The 14,670-nt window shown below is 42.7% G+C and overlaps 1 protein-coding gene and 2 long non-coding RNA genes across 4 annotated transcripts in view; 2 read left to right on the top strand and 1 right to left on the bottom strand.

Annotated features, from left to right (window-relative positions):
* col4a1 (collagen, type IV, alpha 1) overlaps positions 1-14,670 on the bottom strand; it is a 33,208-nt gene that overhangs the window by 2,357 nt on the left and 16,181 nt on the right. The window contains exons 3-51 of the mRNA XM_028433754.1: positions 13,412-13,501; positions 12,972-13,016; positions 12,825-12,869; positions 12,685-12,747; positions 12,521-12,574; positions 12,280-12,306; positions 12,114-12,188; positions 11,977-12,039; positions 11,771-11,806; positions 11,652-11,690; positions 11,467-11,559; positions 11,341-11,376; positions 9,543-9,602; positions 9,395-9,430; positions 9,261-9,305; positions 9,139-9,171; positions 8,633-8,693; positions 8,501-8,536; positions 8,273-8,419; positions 8,075-8,158; positions 7,856-7,939; positions 7,485-7,555; positions 7,207-7,398; positions 6,928-7,096; positions 6,733-6,825; positions 6,529-6,633; positions 6,342-6,439; positions 5,995-6,145; positions 5,780-5,893; positions 5,423-5,590; positions 5,244-5,333; positions 5,014-5,166; positions 4,830-4,928; positions 4,632-4,721; positions 4,340-4,479; positions 3,963-4,089; positions 3,786-3,866; positions 3,462-3,560; positions 3,236-3,286; positions 2,956-3,141; positions 2,386-2,519; positions 2,213-2,285; positions 2,026-2,097; positions 1,812-1,940; positions 1,620-1,718; positions 1,320-1,532; positions 1,050-1,227; positions 836-950; positions 135-307 (exon numbers count right to left, since the gene is read on the bottom strand). Of these exons, the coding sequence (XP_028289555.1) occupies positions 135-307; positions 836-950; positions 1,050-1,227; positions 1,320-1,532; positions 1,620-1,718; positions 1,812-1,940; positions 2,026-2,097; positions 2,213-2,285; positions 2,386-2,519; positions 2,956-3,141; positions 3,236-3,286; positions 3,462-3,560; positions 3,786-3,866; positions 3,963-4,089; positions 4,340-4,479; positions 4,632-4,721; positions 4,830-4,928; positions 5,014-5,166; positions 5,244-5,333; positions 5,423-5,590; positions 5,780-5,893; positions 5,995-6,145; positions 6,342-6,439; positions 6,529-6,633; positions 6,733-6,825; positions 6,928-7,096; positions 7,207-7,398; positions 7,485-7,555; positions 7,856-7,939; positions 8,075-8,158; positions 8,273-8,419; positions 8,501-8,536; positions 8,633-8,693; positions 9,139-9,171; positions 9,261-9,305; positions 9,395-9,430; positions 9,543-9,602; positions 11,341-11,376; positions 11,467-11,559; positions 11,652-11,690; positions 11,771-11,806; positions 11,977-12,039; positions 12,114-12,188; positions 12,280-12,306; positions 12,521-12,574; positions 12,685-12,747; positions 12,825-12,869; positions 12,972-13,016; positions 13,412-13,501 (4,715 nt within the window). The remainder of the gene's footprint in view (positions 1-134; positions 308-835; positions 951-1,049; positions 1,228-1,319; positions 1,533-1,619; positions 1,719-1,811; positions 1,941-2,025; positions 2,098-2,212; positions 2,286-2,385; positions 2,520-2,955; positions 3,142-3,235; positions 3,287-3,461; positions 3,561-3,785; positions 3,867-3,962; positions 4,090-4,339; positions 4,480-4,631; positions 4,722-4,829; positions 4,929-5,013; positions 5,167-5,243; positions 5,334-5,422; positions 5,591-5,779; positions 5,894-5,994; positions 6,146-6,341; positions 6,440-6,528; positions 6,634-6,732; positions 6,826-6,927; positions 7,097-7,206; positions 7,399-7,484; positions 7,556-7,855; positions 7,940-8,074; positions 8,159-8,272; positions 8,420-8,500; positions 8,537-8,632; positions 8,694-9,138; positions 9,172-9,260; positions 9,306-9,394; positions 9,431-9,542; positions 9,603-11,340; positions 11,377-11,466; positions 11,560-11,651; positions 11,691-11,770; positions 11,807-11,976; positions 12,040-12,113; positions 12,189-12,279; positions 12,307-12,520; positions 12,575-12,684; positions 12,748-12,824; positions 12,870-12,971; positions 13,017-13,411; positions 13,502-14,670) is intronic.
* LOC114453848 (uncharacterized) lies at positions 1,412-1,967 on the top strand. The gene is made up of 3 exons (XR_003672480.1): positions 1,412-1,553; positions 1,632-1,757; positions 1,827-1,967. It is a non-coding gene; the product is annotated as an uncharacterized LOC114453848 (long non-coding RNA).
* On the top strand, positions 4,476-8,372 carry LOC114453847 (uncharacterized). Of its 2 annotated transcripts, none has more exons than XR_003672478.1 (5): positions 4,476-4,943; positions 6,496-6,658; positions 6,754-6,839; positions 6,931-7,408; positions 8,267-8,372. It is a non-coding gene; the product is annotated as an uncharacterized LOC114453847 (long non-coding RNA). The 2 variants fall into 2 exon arrangements; XR_003672479.1 differs by lacking the exon at positions 8,267-8,372 and adding an exon at positions 7,496-7,667.

Here is a 14,670-nt window from a genome sequence, read left to right as displayed (position 1 = left end):
ATTTGCAAACACTGACCACACATAACATCACAACAGAAGTGTGCTGACTACACCCAACATTACAGGTCTGTGCTTTCCAGTGGTGAAGAGTAAATCAAGAAATTGAATGTTTAAGTGTGAGTGCTCAGTCTTACGTAAACATCTCATTGTCTTCAATTGTGGCGAGCCAAAAGCTGTATGAATTGGCGTAGTAGTTGCAGGTTCCTCGTCCATGACACTCAATGAATGGATTGCTGCGGAACTCCTCCAGGCAGGAACCAGGAGAAGCCAAAGCTTGGCCGGAACCCTCAGCACCAGCGCTGGTGTGCTGCAAACACACATACAATGCCATGTTAACGAATAAGTACTTGCATGTGGATTCTAACTATATAGTAGGGCTGAGTATTGTGAAGGACACCACGATACAATATGTAGGCTACGATACAATACATACCTCGATACAGTGCAGTATGCTATAATAATAATATGATCTGATATGATACCAATACTGATACTAAAATAGAATTCCCTGTATGCAATGCTCAACATCTTTTTTCCTTTTTGTATGTACCACTTCAATCTAATAATAGGCAGGATAATTTCATTGTTGGTCACCGAGTAGACAAATTATTTCAAATAACTATTTTCTGTCTCTACATGGTCACACACTGGCCAGCGAAGCTACACCGCCTAACTTCTGGCAGGGGGGCTGGTGCGTTGATTTTATTGTTTTAAAAATATTGACTGTTTTTTGCACAGCACTACTGTATAGCCATGTCTAGTTTGTTGGTGAAATTGTTGCTAAGTAAATTGGAAAAAAATATTCTTTTGTTCACTGTTCACTCATCTGTTTTACCATGACAAAGGAATATCCAATCCACAGAGAGTCCCAGCCATAAGGACAAGGCGGGATCATGATGCTCTGACTGTGAACTGCTATCACCATGGCTGGGGCTTCACATACAGCACACCTGTGCACACACAGACACACACAGACACACACACATGAGAACTGTACAGAAAACACAGACACCAGAAAGAGAACTGTGCGGATTAAAATGCTGACTCACCTGCTGATGAAAGGTTTAATGCTTTCACCTGTGATAGGTGCCATACTCATAGGCATGGGCTCAGGGGAAGTGAGCCAGTAGGAGTAATCATTACGAGAAGCAAAGTTGCACACGTTGTTGATATTACAGAATAGGAAAGGCATGGGACTAAATTTCCTTAAACAGCTTCCTGCCGTGCCTAAAACAAAAAGCCACAAGATGTTTTGAACAAACAAATGTGTGCAATCCTATTTTATTTCTCCATGTCTCTTCATTCCTGATATTTCTCACCTAAGTCTTGTCCATGAGAACGTTCATTGCCTTGTACATAGAGTAATGAGTAACCATCATATATAGGTGATGTTCCTTCAGGACAAGCTGGAATCTCCACTGATTGGCTGTGACGTGTTACCAGGAACCCGTGATCCATGGAGGAGGGACCAGGTGGACCCACTTGACCAGGAACGCCATCAGGTCCAGGGGGGCCAGGGTGCCCTCTGGGTCCTAAAGCCAATGGAGTAATCAGTAAGTGAAACAGGCAGCAGCACAACATATCAACCTGCATCTTCTTAAGCCTCATGAAACTCTCACCTTGTGGCCCAGGCAGGCCGGGTTCTCCTTTGGCCCCGGACTGACCGTGATATCCAGGGAGACCTTCTTCTCCTTTTGGCCCCGGAATACCATTGATACCTTTGAAAGAAAATGAAACAAAATAGATATGGATGGCAGGTGAGCAGAAAGCTATTGTGTCACAGTGGATTTACATTTCTCAACAAATGTCACCTTGCTGTCCTTTAGGTCCGGGAAAGCCTGCTGGCCCCTGAGGTCCCTTCGGGCCTTGAATTCCTTGGAAACCAATGTCCCCTTTGACGAAGATGGTAGGGCCAGGTGGACCGGGAAGACCCACATTACCTGAATATACCATATCATCATTTATTAGTAACCATACATTTTTATTAGTAGTTTTGGTTTTTTAAAGGTTCATTCTTTTTTTTACCTTTTTCACCCGGGAATCCTCTGTCACCAACTTCACCTTTGAACCCTAAATCTCCACCGGTTCCCTTGGTACCTAGGGTTACATTAATGTGTTTGTCAATTATTTTATTTTAGCTACAAACATTTTTCTTATTATTGCCCAGACTAAAATATGCAGTACATACAGCTACGATACAGTGCATTCTCACCTGGGAAGCCAGGAACACCCTGTAATCCTCTCTCTCCCTTGTGTCCATCAATTCCAGGAAGGCCAGGTTGTCCCTAAAACAGAGATTAATAGCATTAAAGCAGTTCTGTCAGCTGTTATACACACATAAATATCTGATCTAACTGCATATTAACTAAAAAAGCTGGGACATACAGGAAGTCCAGGAACTCCAGAGTCACCCTTATGTCCTGTCTCGCCCTGGAAACCAGGGAGACCCTGATCTCCTTTTTCTCCCTTTTGACCATCCCTGCCAGGCACGCCAGCTGGTCCTGGGGATCCTGGTGCTCCTGTGTTATAAAGACAAAGAAAAGAAGATATTTTAAACAGAAAATGGTCCTTATGAACTAGGGCTGCAACTAATGACTATTTCAATAGTCGACTAGTCATCCACTACCTTAACAACTAATCGACTAATAGTCGACTACTTAAAACCGCTAATTTGTTGTCGATTCATCCGCCTCTGCGCTGCTGCTTCGATGTATAAAGCTAAAGATCTTGGGCCGAAGCCCTCGGTTCATATTTTTTTTCATCCCGCTAAACCACGAGCCACAGAACCATTCCCCGCTGCAAATACGTTACACTTGCATGCCATGCGATGACATCACTAACAGCCCATCGACTACTAATTAGTTGTCGACAAATTTTACCATTGACTATAAGTCGACTAGTCGTTGCAGCCCTATTATGAACACAATTCGTCAGCTTGCCATGCATTAAACAAACCTAATTCTCCGGGTTGTCCTGTTTGTCCTCTATCTCCCTTTGGGCCCTCTAGAGAGATACCTGGGTGACCACGCTCTCCTGGATCTCCATTGGGTCCCTGTGGGCCTGGAAGTCCCTTGTCACCCTTGATACCAGGAATACCTGGAATACCTGGGGGGCCAGGGAAGCCAGACCCACCTTTGTCACCTGAGGATTAAAAAAAAGCCATATGATGAACCTTCACTGACTTCTAGCGAATAAGGCATTACTGTCAATGAATGAATGATGGAGAGGCACTCACCTTTTTCACCAAAAGTTCCTGGTGGTCCAGGCATACCACGGCCAGGTATACCTACAGGAAAAAAGACAGATAGGCCTTATGTTACATTTGTTTTCCTTGTTTAAAATGTGTTTTTAATGTTTAAGGAAAATATGGATATACACTAAAGGTCCTAATGAAAACGATGTAAAATTAGCAAATTCTAATGTTACCCAGTGCTTTGACCTCTAACTCCTCTGGCACTAACCTGGGTCTCCTCTCTCTCCTGTAGATCCTGGGATGCCATCTACTCCAGGTTCTCCCTTGTCTCCACGAGGACCCGGAGACCCCTGCTGGCCAACTTCACCTGAAAGAGAACTGGTTTACTATGGTGCACAATTGTTACTTCAGGCTTATTACTAACTACCAAGGTACATGAAATCTTGTGACACATTCATCACCTTCATAAAGGCAGTTTATATTGAATATTAGGGGGAGCGCTTGTTTACACAATCATTGTAGCTCACAGATTAGTTTGGTGTCAGAATAATAGTCTCTGTGTGAAATGGTATTGGCTAACTCTGATATTTACCAGGCCGTCCGTCAAGACCAGCTTCTCCTGCAGATCCAGGAAGCCCAGTGCTGCCCCTCTCACCCGGTTTTCCTGCCTGACCTTTAGAACACAAATGTTTAAACACATTAATTGATAAAAAATGACATATATGGTATGAGCTTTGAACTACAGCTACAATACAGGGTGAAATCTTACCTGGATACCCAACAGATCCTTTGTCTCCCTTGGGTCCTTGGAATCCTGGTTTTCCAGGCATACCCTCCTGACCCTTCTGACCCTTGTCTCCAGGTGATCCTGGGAATCCTTGATCTCCTTTGTGACCCTGTAATAGAGGAATTGAGAGGAATGCTAATAATTGAACTAGTAGGTGCTGCTTGGTAGTCAGAAAATGTGATGTTAAATCTAAGGCAATGCATTCATCACTTTCACAGTGATGAAAACGTCTCTTCATTTTCATTTCTGTCATTAGCTGTGTACTAGAATTGATAACAAAGGTTATCATTTTATTAAGATGTCTGTATTGTGTTGTATAGAAAACAACTAAAATACTATGCTTTCAATGTTAATATTACCCTTTCTCCCGGATGTCCAGGGATCCCGATACCTGGCTCACCAGGTGTTCCTCTGTCTCCTTTGTCTCCATCTGTGCCTCTGAATCCAGGATGTCCGGGTGTGCCAATATCTCCTTTAGTCCCCTTTGGACCAACCGGACCTGCACAAATACTCAAAGATGAGTACAAGAAGTGATAATATTTCTACCTGTATGACACATTATTTCTCACTAGATCATATTAACATCATACACTTTTGTTATATGTGTAATGGTTGGCATTTCCATGTGATACATTTCATGTGTGTTTATACCTGGTATTCCCATCTCCCCTAGACTGCCTTTCTGTCCAGGAGGTCCCATATGCCCAGGCTTTCCAGGAAAACCAGGGTCTCCTTTCTCACCTGGAAAGATCAGAGATATTGAAATGACAATCACATAATGCAAAAAAACTATAAAAACTTAATGGATCCAAATAGGTAAACTGTAGTTATTGAGATCAAGCAAATCACCTGGTTGTCCAGGTGACCCTGGCTCTCCATCTTTGCCAGGCATTCCAGGGCTCCCTGGAAGGCCATCGTGGCCTTTATTTCCGTGGACACCGGTGGCACCTTATCGAAATTGAGGTATGAATTAAACTATAGGTCATATCAACATTGTGACAAACTCTTTTACTGAGTCACATGTAGGCTATACCTCTGTCTCCTCTGTCACCCTTGTCCCCCTTCATGTGTTCCATGTCAACATCACTTATGTTCCCAGGTGGTCCCTGCAAACCTGGTTCTCCTCTTTCACCCTTAGATCCAGCCTGTCCAATTTCACCTCTTGGCCCAGTAATACCAGGGTCACCTGAGAGGTATAATGGAAAAGAGTTTTTATTACTCTGTAAGAACAGTGAACAAGATGAATTTTTAATTGATCCTCACCTCTTAGTCCAGGAAGCCCAGGTGTACCTGGAGGTCCAGGAAATCCTGGTGATCCTGGTGTTCCCATTACGCCCATTTCACCTTTCAGACCTATACAGAAAACATACATCTACTGTAAAGACAGCAAATAAAACAAAACAGAAAGTAAACAGACAACTACCATCCAGTGTGTTTCTCACCTTGTTTTCCAATTGGTCCATCCTTGCCTTGTAAACCTGGTCGCCCAGGCTGACCTTTAGGACCTGGTGATCCTGGGAAACCAGGGGTGCCCCTCTCTCCCTGAGGCCCTGGCATGTCAAGACCAGGAGGACCAGGGTAGCCCTTTGCTCCCTTTTCCCCTCCTTGACCTGTATGGCATACATACACCAGCTGACAGTCACACTTTCTTCCAATAGACATTTGGACTTGTGGCAGAAGGAAGTTTGAAAATACAATATCTATTCTCTACAAAGTGCTGTAATAATGTAGGTAGTAGTGTTTTATATTTTCTACTGTTATGTGGAAAAATAGATTCCACAAAGTGGTTTTGTGCTCACCAGATGGCCCAGGCTCTCCACGTGGTCCTTGTGGTCCAGGAGCTCCTGGTGAGCCCTTTCCAGGAGCACCTGGTGAACCAATCAATCCAGGAGGTCCTGGAGGTCCCACCTCACCTATTTAATGGCAATAGGGAATGAGTCATTTTGTTTGAGGGTGTAACAGTTACAGCAGCAGTTACACTATGAGTTGTTTAGTTTGTTGTTTCCTGCAGTACCTTTGACTCCCTGAGGTCCTGGTGGTCCTGTCTGTCCTTCTCGTCCAGGAACGCCAGGTAGTCCAACATTACCTTTCTGTCCCTGAAAACCACTAACTCCTGGTAGGCCCTGTGAACCTTTAGGACCTGGAAGACCTCGTCCAGGTTCACCCTAGGAGGTGTAGAAACAAAAACAAAAACTTAGAATAAAAAAAAACACTTATTTACAGGACTATACACATGAAAATATAACAGGACTTTGTTGGACATTTGAGGGTTCTTCGGGTCTCTTGTCATTTCACTGAGAACTTTCTAAAAAGTTAGTGGGCACATTATTTACTGATATACACATGTTGACAAATACACACTTTTTGTCCTGGCAGACCAGGGTTTCCTGGAAACCCATCCTGTCCTGGTCTTCCTGGCTCTCCTGGTAATCCTGGGGCTCCTGGAATCCCATTGATTCCTAGAAACATGGACACAACATTTCTCCTAAGTTGTACATTTTCTCTGTTTGAATAGGAGAGCTGGAAAAAACACAATTAAAGGGCCCACCTTTAGGACCAGTCGGGCCTGGAAAGCCAATTCCAGGAGGTCCATGTTCTCCTTTCTCTCCAGGAAAACCTGGCAACCCTGGCTCTCCTGGCAGGCCTCTGTCACCTGAAGCCAACACATTTTAAAATATGTAAAATCTATTAGTCCTAGGAAACGAATTTAAATGATTATTTTTCACTTTATTCTAACTATGATGTTTCTCACCCGGAAATCCCTGTATGCCAGGTTCTCCTCGTGGTCCAGGTACCCCCTGAGGTCCAGGAGTGATCAAACCTTTACCTGGCTCACCTTTTGTACCTGGTCATCACAAGGTACAGGAATACCTTATCAGTATATTACATTCAACATTCATGTATGTAGTGCAGTTTCAGGTGTTTACAATGCAAATCTCTTGCTTACCAGGTAGTCCGGGAGCTCCAGGAAGTCCTGCTCTACCCTGACTTCCCTTCTCTCCAGGATCTCCAGGTCGGCCAAAGCCAGGCAAACCAGGGGGACCTCTCTCTCCGGGAGGGCCAGAGGGACCAGAGTCCCCATTTGGTCCACGTTCACCCTTGATGCCCTCTTTGGCCTGAGTGCAAAATTGGAAATTATGGAGAAAAGCTGGCCTTGAAACACCAGTTTAGAAGGAAGTAAATAAATAACATAAATATCATATAATATGACAGCACGTGCACTTACAGGTTCTCCTTTAAAGCCAGGTTGACCCGGGAAGCCATCTCTCCCTGGTAATCCATTCACTCCTGGTTGCCCTGTTGAACCAGGCTTACCAGGAAGACCTTTTTCTCCTTTTAGACCAGGAGCTATAAAAATATCGCCTGGTTCACCAACTGCACCAGGGGCCCCCATCAATCCAGGACTTCCTTGAGTACCCTATACACAGGTAAAAAGAATGTTTTTACTGTTTGATTGGGCACTCTCAAATTTTGTTTTTGGTTTCTCAGAATTATTTTACACACAGTTGTTCCAGGTTGTCCGGGAAAGCCAGGAAAGCCCTTTTGTCCTTTGCTGCCAACAAAACCAGGAGGTCCTGTAAGATAAAAATCAACATTGTACATACTTAGCTCATTTAATTAGAGTGTGTGTCAATACACACAAGACAGTGGGGTCAAATATGATAATAGCAAAATCAAGAGTAACAATGATAAACAAAAACAGAAAATAAAAAATATTCAAAAGCACATTGTCAGTGTGAGATATACACTGCAGCATAAACTTTGTGTCTTCAGCATTTGTAGCTCATCCACATTGGTTTTGGGGACATAACATTGGACACTGATGGCTGGATGCAAGTTTACTTCACCATTTTATGTGATCACTGTTCACTTACCTCGCTCTCCTTTAAGACCCTGAGGGCCAGGAGGCCCAGGTTGACCAGAACTCTCACACAGAACACATGTGTCTCCTTTGTCACCTAAGACAGACACAGAAAAAACATTTAGAAATATGGAGTACGGTACACAGATGTCCTTACATCTTAATATCTTAATACAAATGTATTAAATGTAATTTTAATAGATGGGTCAGCAGTAACTACACTTATCCTTACCTTTCTGTCCTACTTCTCCTTGTAGCCCTGGTGGGCCTGCTGGACCAGGATGTCCTTTCTCAATGTTACATTCACTTGGGGCAACTGAATAGGGCCACAAACACACACATACACATTAGATTGCTAAAACATTCTGTATGATGGTGACGCTTGTTGCTATTCGTTGAAATGACTGTAACATTCAAATATCAGACAGACTTGGTGGTCCAGGTGGTCCAGGAGGTCCAGGGAGTCCTGGTTGTCCTGGTTGTCCAACAAGAGATTCTCCCTCCACACCCCTGTCTCCTTTTTCACCCACATCTCCTTTCTGGCCAGGCTCTCCACGAGGTCCTTCAATGTGCCGCCCTGTACGAGTGGTATGAGTTATTGGGTAGTTAGCAGTCTGACTGCATGTGGTATTTTCATGTTTTGCTATGATGGTTTTACCTGGTGGACCTGCCTCTCCCTGGGGACCAGGATAACCTGTAAAATAAAAAGAAACACATTTGAGCTGATCCAAGATATATGTTGCAAGTGTAAATCAGTCACATTTATTGGAATATTGTATCATCATTTTACCCTTTTCTCCTTGTAACCCTGGGAGACCACGAGGACCTGGGGGGCCAGGCGCACCACTTCCCTATTACATAGTAAAACAAATTAGGATGGATTGCAATTGATTTTTAATATTCTATTCAGGAGTCAAATCCACCTCGACACAGATTATTTGACAGATATCACAGAGGACAGAAACAGTTAAATATACACATCTATATCACTGTAGCATGGTGAAAAGATAAACTGGAGCCGGAGGGTCAGCAGAAGTATTGTATTGATAATGATGCTTTGTTAGTGTGCAACCATATGTTGCAACAAATTATTATGTTAACTTTGTGAGCTTGGAATAACACTTTGGCATCTATGTTGGGAACAGGTCTTTTTCAATGGAGTGCTACCATGTTTTTACACAAACCTACAATGAAAAAGCAAAGTATTGCCCCAGTAATGTGCATATCTGGTAATTTTCAGATGTTGATTGTAGCTGACAGAAGTCAGTCACTGGATGAGAAGGAAAGATCACTTACATAACCAGGTGGTCCTCTTTCTCCTTTGTCTCCCTGAAATGACAACGTATTGAGCACTTTAGCACTGAATTTTCAAGTTAAAGTCCTGACTGTAATAATGCATCATTTAGTGCATTAGATACCTGAGAACCAGGAATTCCAGGATTGCCAGAAAATCCCTTTTCTCCCTAAAAGAGGACATGTACTTTAGTAATGAATATTTCATGCAAGGCAAGAAAACTGCAGTTGAATGGATAATAAAATAAGTTACTGTTACCTTTGGCCCATCATCTCCATCTTTACCGGGTTTACCCTAAATTGCAGACATGTTAATTAATTTTTTTTTGTCCACAGGTTTACTAAAAGGTGACTGCTACACAGAACGGAATCTGTATGATCAGAAAATATATATTTTTGCTTCTCACTCTTGGTCCAGGAGGCCCAGGATCCCCTTTTACACCATCGAGATAAGGGACGCAAAAGCCCTGCAAAAGAAACCATGTGTCACAAATATACACTCAACAAAAATATAAACGCAACACTTTTGTTTTTGCTCCCATGTTTCATGAGATGGACTTGAAGATCTAAACTTCATTCCAGATACACAATATTACCATTCCTCTCAAACATTGTTCACAAATCTGTCTAAATGTGTGATAGTGAGCACTTCTGCTTTGCTGAGATAATCCATCCCACCTCACAGGTGTGCCACATCAAGATGCTGATCTGACATCATGATTAGTGCACAGGTGTACCTTAAACTGCCCACAATAAAAGGCCACCCTGAAATGTGCATTTTGTTTCTGCTTTATTGGCGGTCTGGGGACTCAGAACCAGTCAGTATCTGGTGTGACCACCATTTGCCTCATGCAGTGCAACACATCTTCTTCGCATAGAGTTTATCAGATTGTCTATTGTGGCCTGTGGAATGTTGGTCCACTCCTCTTCAATGGCTGTGCGAAGTTGCTGGATATTAGTGGGAACTGGTGCACGCTGTCGTATACGCCGGTCAAGCACATCCCAAACATGTTCAATGGGTGACATGTCCGGTGAGTATGCTGGCCATGCAAGAACTGGGACATTTTCAGCTTCCAAGAATTGTGTACAGATCCTTGCAACATGGGGCCGTGCATTATCTTGCTGAAACATGAGGTGATGTTCATGGATGTATGGCACAACAATGGGCCTCAGGATCTCATCACGGTATCTCTGTGCATTCAAAATGCCATCAATAAAATGCACCTGTGTTCTTCGTCCATAACAGATGCCTGCCCATACCATGACCCCACCACCACCATGGGCCACTCGATCCACAACATTGACATCAGCAAAGCGCTCACCCACACAACGCCACACACGCTGTCTGCCATCTGCCCTGAACAATGTAAACCGAGATTCATCCGTGAAGAGAACACCTCTCCAATGTGCTAGACGCCATCGAATGTGAGCATTTGCCCACTCAAGTCTGTTACAGCGACGATCTGGAGTCAGGTTAAGACCCCGATGAGGACGACGAGCATGCAGTTGAGCTTCCCTGAGACGGTTTCTGACAGTTTGTGCAGAAATTGTTTGGTTATGCAAACCAATTGTTTCAGCAGCTGTCTGAGTGGCTGGTCTCAGACGATCTCGGAGGTGAACCTGCTGGATGTGGAGGTCCTGGGCTGGTGTGGTTACTCGTGGTCTGCGGTTGTGAGGCCGGTTGGATGTACTGCCATATTCTCTGAAACGCCTTTGGAGACGGCTTATGGTGGAGAAATGAACATTCAATGCACGAGCAACAGATCTGGTTGACATTCCTGCTGTCAGCATGCCAATTGCACGCTCCCTCAATGCTTGTGGCATCTGTGGCATTTTGCTGTGAGACAAAACTGCACATTTCAGGGTGGCCTTTTATTGTGGGCAGTTTAAGGTACACCTGTGCACTAATCATGATGTCAGATCAGCATCTTGATGTGGCACACCTGTGAGGTGGGATGGATTATCTCAGCAAAGCAGAAGTGCTCACTATCACACATTTAGACAGATTTGTGAACAATGTTTGAGAGGAATGGTAATATTGTGTATCTGGAATGAAGTTTAGATCTTCAAGTCCATCTCATGAAACATGGGAGCAAAAACAAAAGTGTTGCGTTTATATTTTTGTTGAGTGTATATAGGAGATTAAAGTAAATAGTAGAGTAAATATCCAGGGTCTACAACCATATTTGAGGGCAAAATACTAACTTTGTCTCCTTTGTCTCCTGGTAGTCCTCTGAATCCCTTCAGAAAGAGATTAAAAATGCAATCAAAACATAATCCTTATTTATTTATAAACAAACATAGTACGATTTCTCTTGAGAGGATACATACTGGAGGTCCAGGTAGATGCACTGTGATAGGGCCTCCTTGCGAATCCTCAAGTCTTCCAGGGGGACCAGGTGGGCCTTGAAATCCTCGCTCACCCTGAAGAGAAATGTTCAACAATTACAACAGAAGTCACACACATACAAAACCCTATAAACAGTGAGACCCTTTTAACACCACATAAATCTCACCTTATCTCCCTTCTCACTTACAAAGGAGAGCCTGTCACCCTGCAAAAGGGATTAAAAAAATCAAAATACACTTCTACACAGTCACAGTGTGACATTTTTTAACTGTGAAAACATCTTACCTTATCTCCCTTGGGGCCAGGAGGACCTGTATCACCCTGTCCAGAAGGTATTTAATTAGTTAAACAAACCAATAACAATAGTTTTACTATATGCTACTAGTAATAATACTATATTCTGTTCAATCACACTCTAATAGGAATTCTTGGTACAATTTAGAACATGATGTCACTCAAGGATAAAGATTTTTACTGTGATTTTTACTCACTTTGGGTCCTTGGTAGCCACGTTCTCCTGGAGGTCCAGTAGGGCCAGAAGGGCCAGGTAATCCCTGGGACCGAAAGAGAAAGTGTGATGAAGAACATTCATCACATTGTTTCACATATTCACATACAAGTTACATACAGGTTGTCCAGGTAAGCCAGGGAATCCTCTGTCTCCTTTCAGGGGAGCTATTCCAATCACACCACCAGGGTCCCCCTGTAAAACAAAGGTAAATGATTTGATAGAAAACATTATTGTGGAAAAACACCTGTACTTTTTGAGAAAGTAGGATATATTTTCAGCTAACCTTCATACCAGGGACTCCGGGGATTCCCTGAGAAAAAAGAAATATATCTTTATTTTGTAAATTCTCACATTTTAAAATTGCGTTAACTGATCTACTGCTATATTATGTAAAGTCATGCTGAATGTGATGGGGAAGCCTTGAAAATGCACTTGACAAATGCCAAAATGCTTGGCAGTCTGGATAACAATGCATTTTTTCTTATAAATGTTTTTCAATTTTCATGCATGCTGTGGATGCTTACAGGGGGCCCTTGAAGACCAGGGAAACCAGGAGCACCATCTCTTCCTCTTTCTCCCTGAAACACACACACAACATAGTCAGTAGGTATAAACAGTGTGAAAATTAAAGCTCAGACGAGACATCTAGGTTAATAACGTTTGCTTCAAAACCAGAGAAGACACCTACTTTTGTCCCATTGCATCCCGGTATACCAGGTGAACCTGGTGGACCATCATTTCCATTCATGCCCTATGAGTGGAAAAACAAACCAATTAGATTTACTGTTGGACAACATAACTGCAATGATGCAGATCTGAGGAACTTACTGGCAGTCCAGGATTTCCTGGGAAACCCGGCAGACCAGGAGGACCCTGAAAAATCACAAGCATATCAGATTTTCTCTCTTGTGACACAAAGTGAGTAGATGTGTTTCATATCTAAGACTAAATAATTTTTAATTGTGGTTTACTTACTCGCACTCCCTTCAGTCCTGGAGCTCCAGATGCACCCAGATCTCCCTAATAGACAAATAAATCAGGATTAATATAAAACAGAAAATAGCTTTAATTTGTGTTGAAAATTGGAGGAAGCATACAATGAGATTAGGTAATCAGCAGTAAATATGAGAGGCAAATATTTGTTTAAACCACCCGAATGTGGAATTTAATTTTATATTTATCAAAACAAAAGTGTGTCAGATTTTGTAAAAAGTATCTAGAATGGTAATTACAGTATTTCACCGAGTATATTTTGTCAAAGTTAAAGATAAGACTGACTAACTCTAACTCTAACTGGATGTTTTGCTTCTAGTCCACTTCTCAGAGGCAAATGCTACAAAAATGTCTGACTGCATTACTTTTCAGATTATACCTGTTAATATGTGTTCAGTTATAGCTGGAAAGTCTCAACTCACCTTTGGGCCCATTGGCCCTGGAGGCCCTTCAGGGCCCTGCATCCCTGGGAATCCCATATTACCTTGAAGACCTGGAAATCCACGTTCACCCTGTGATGTACAGAAAATATTTAATGCCACATGGATTCTAAAGTTAATGCCAAAATGGAATATTAGTTGCCATAAATGCTGTAGCATTTTTTTAAAAGGGTCACTGTATTTTCCTCCATGACCCTGCCAGTACTGACCCACAAGTGTTTTACTCTCCTGTGCACTAGATGGCAGCATTGACTCATGAGGGAGCGTCAAGTAACTCTCCCGTAATGGGAGAGAGTAAAAACTTATAATAAATAATAAAGCAGCCACGTTGAAACTATTATTTTAAGATTCATTTCCCTGACCACAACACCTGACTCAAATCAATCAAAGAGCTTACTGGTCCATGGGAATTATCATTGGGTTACCATGGCAACTCCAACTGTGCAACATCAAGAAGTGATGTCATAGGAAATATAGCTCACATGAGATTTTTAGGAAGGCTGGTTCAAAACACACGAGGTGCTTTTGAGTCGGCAGCGATTGGCTGGGCTCCACTGACCACAGTCAGTACATCTGTTGTTGTCGATTTGAGCTGAATATTTGGCTACTGTTGCTGTTAGAGTGAACCATAAAAGGGCTGTCTGTCGAACTAAGTGGACAGACAACACTATGCAGTCATCACATAACACTGAGCCAATAGTACACATGTGCAGTCAAACACTAGGAGCTGCAGGGAATAATAAATCTACTCACAGTTAGCTGCAACTGTTTCAATATTGCCACTTTGTTTTGTTTGTTATAGTTGCATAAAAACATAAAACTATATCCCATGATTAGGTTTTTGTGGTTGGAGATCACTCACTACACTAAAATATAAGCAAACTAAGTGGAAAAAGGGAAATAAATTCAGAAAAAAAGGCAAAAACTACCTTTGCCCATGTCAACCCAAACCACCCTCTCATGTTTCTGGTCAGTGATTTACACTAATACTAAAGTGCTGACAGCTCTGAGGCTTGCAGCCAGCTCAGGTCTGGTGTCCCTACTGCTTGTACATCTGTAACTATGTGTTTCCCTGCAGCTGGGAATAAGGCCTTTAGCCCAGCTGTGTGAACGGACATGCTCTAATTCAAACTGATCTCTGTTCCCGTACTGGTCTCTGTTCCGTGACGGGGAACTATGCTCTCCTTTCCACCCAAACCAGGCTCAAGTTTAACCACTGAGATGACCCCATTAGTCAGAAG

This window comes from Parambassis ranga, chromosome 21 (assembly GCF_900634625.1).
Source record: "Parambassis ranga chromosome 21, fParRan2.1, whole genome shotgun sequence".
Classification (NCBI taxonomy): Eukaryota; Metazoa; Chordata; class Actinopteri; family Ambassidae; genus Parambassis; species Parambassis ranga.
This window is presented reverse-complemented; position numbering and strand designations above follow the sequence as displayed.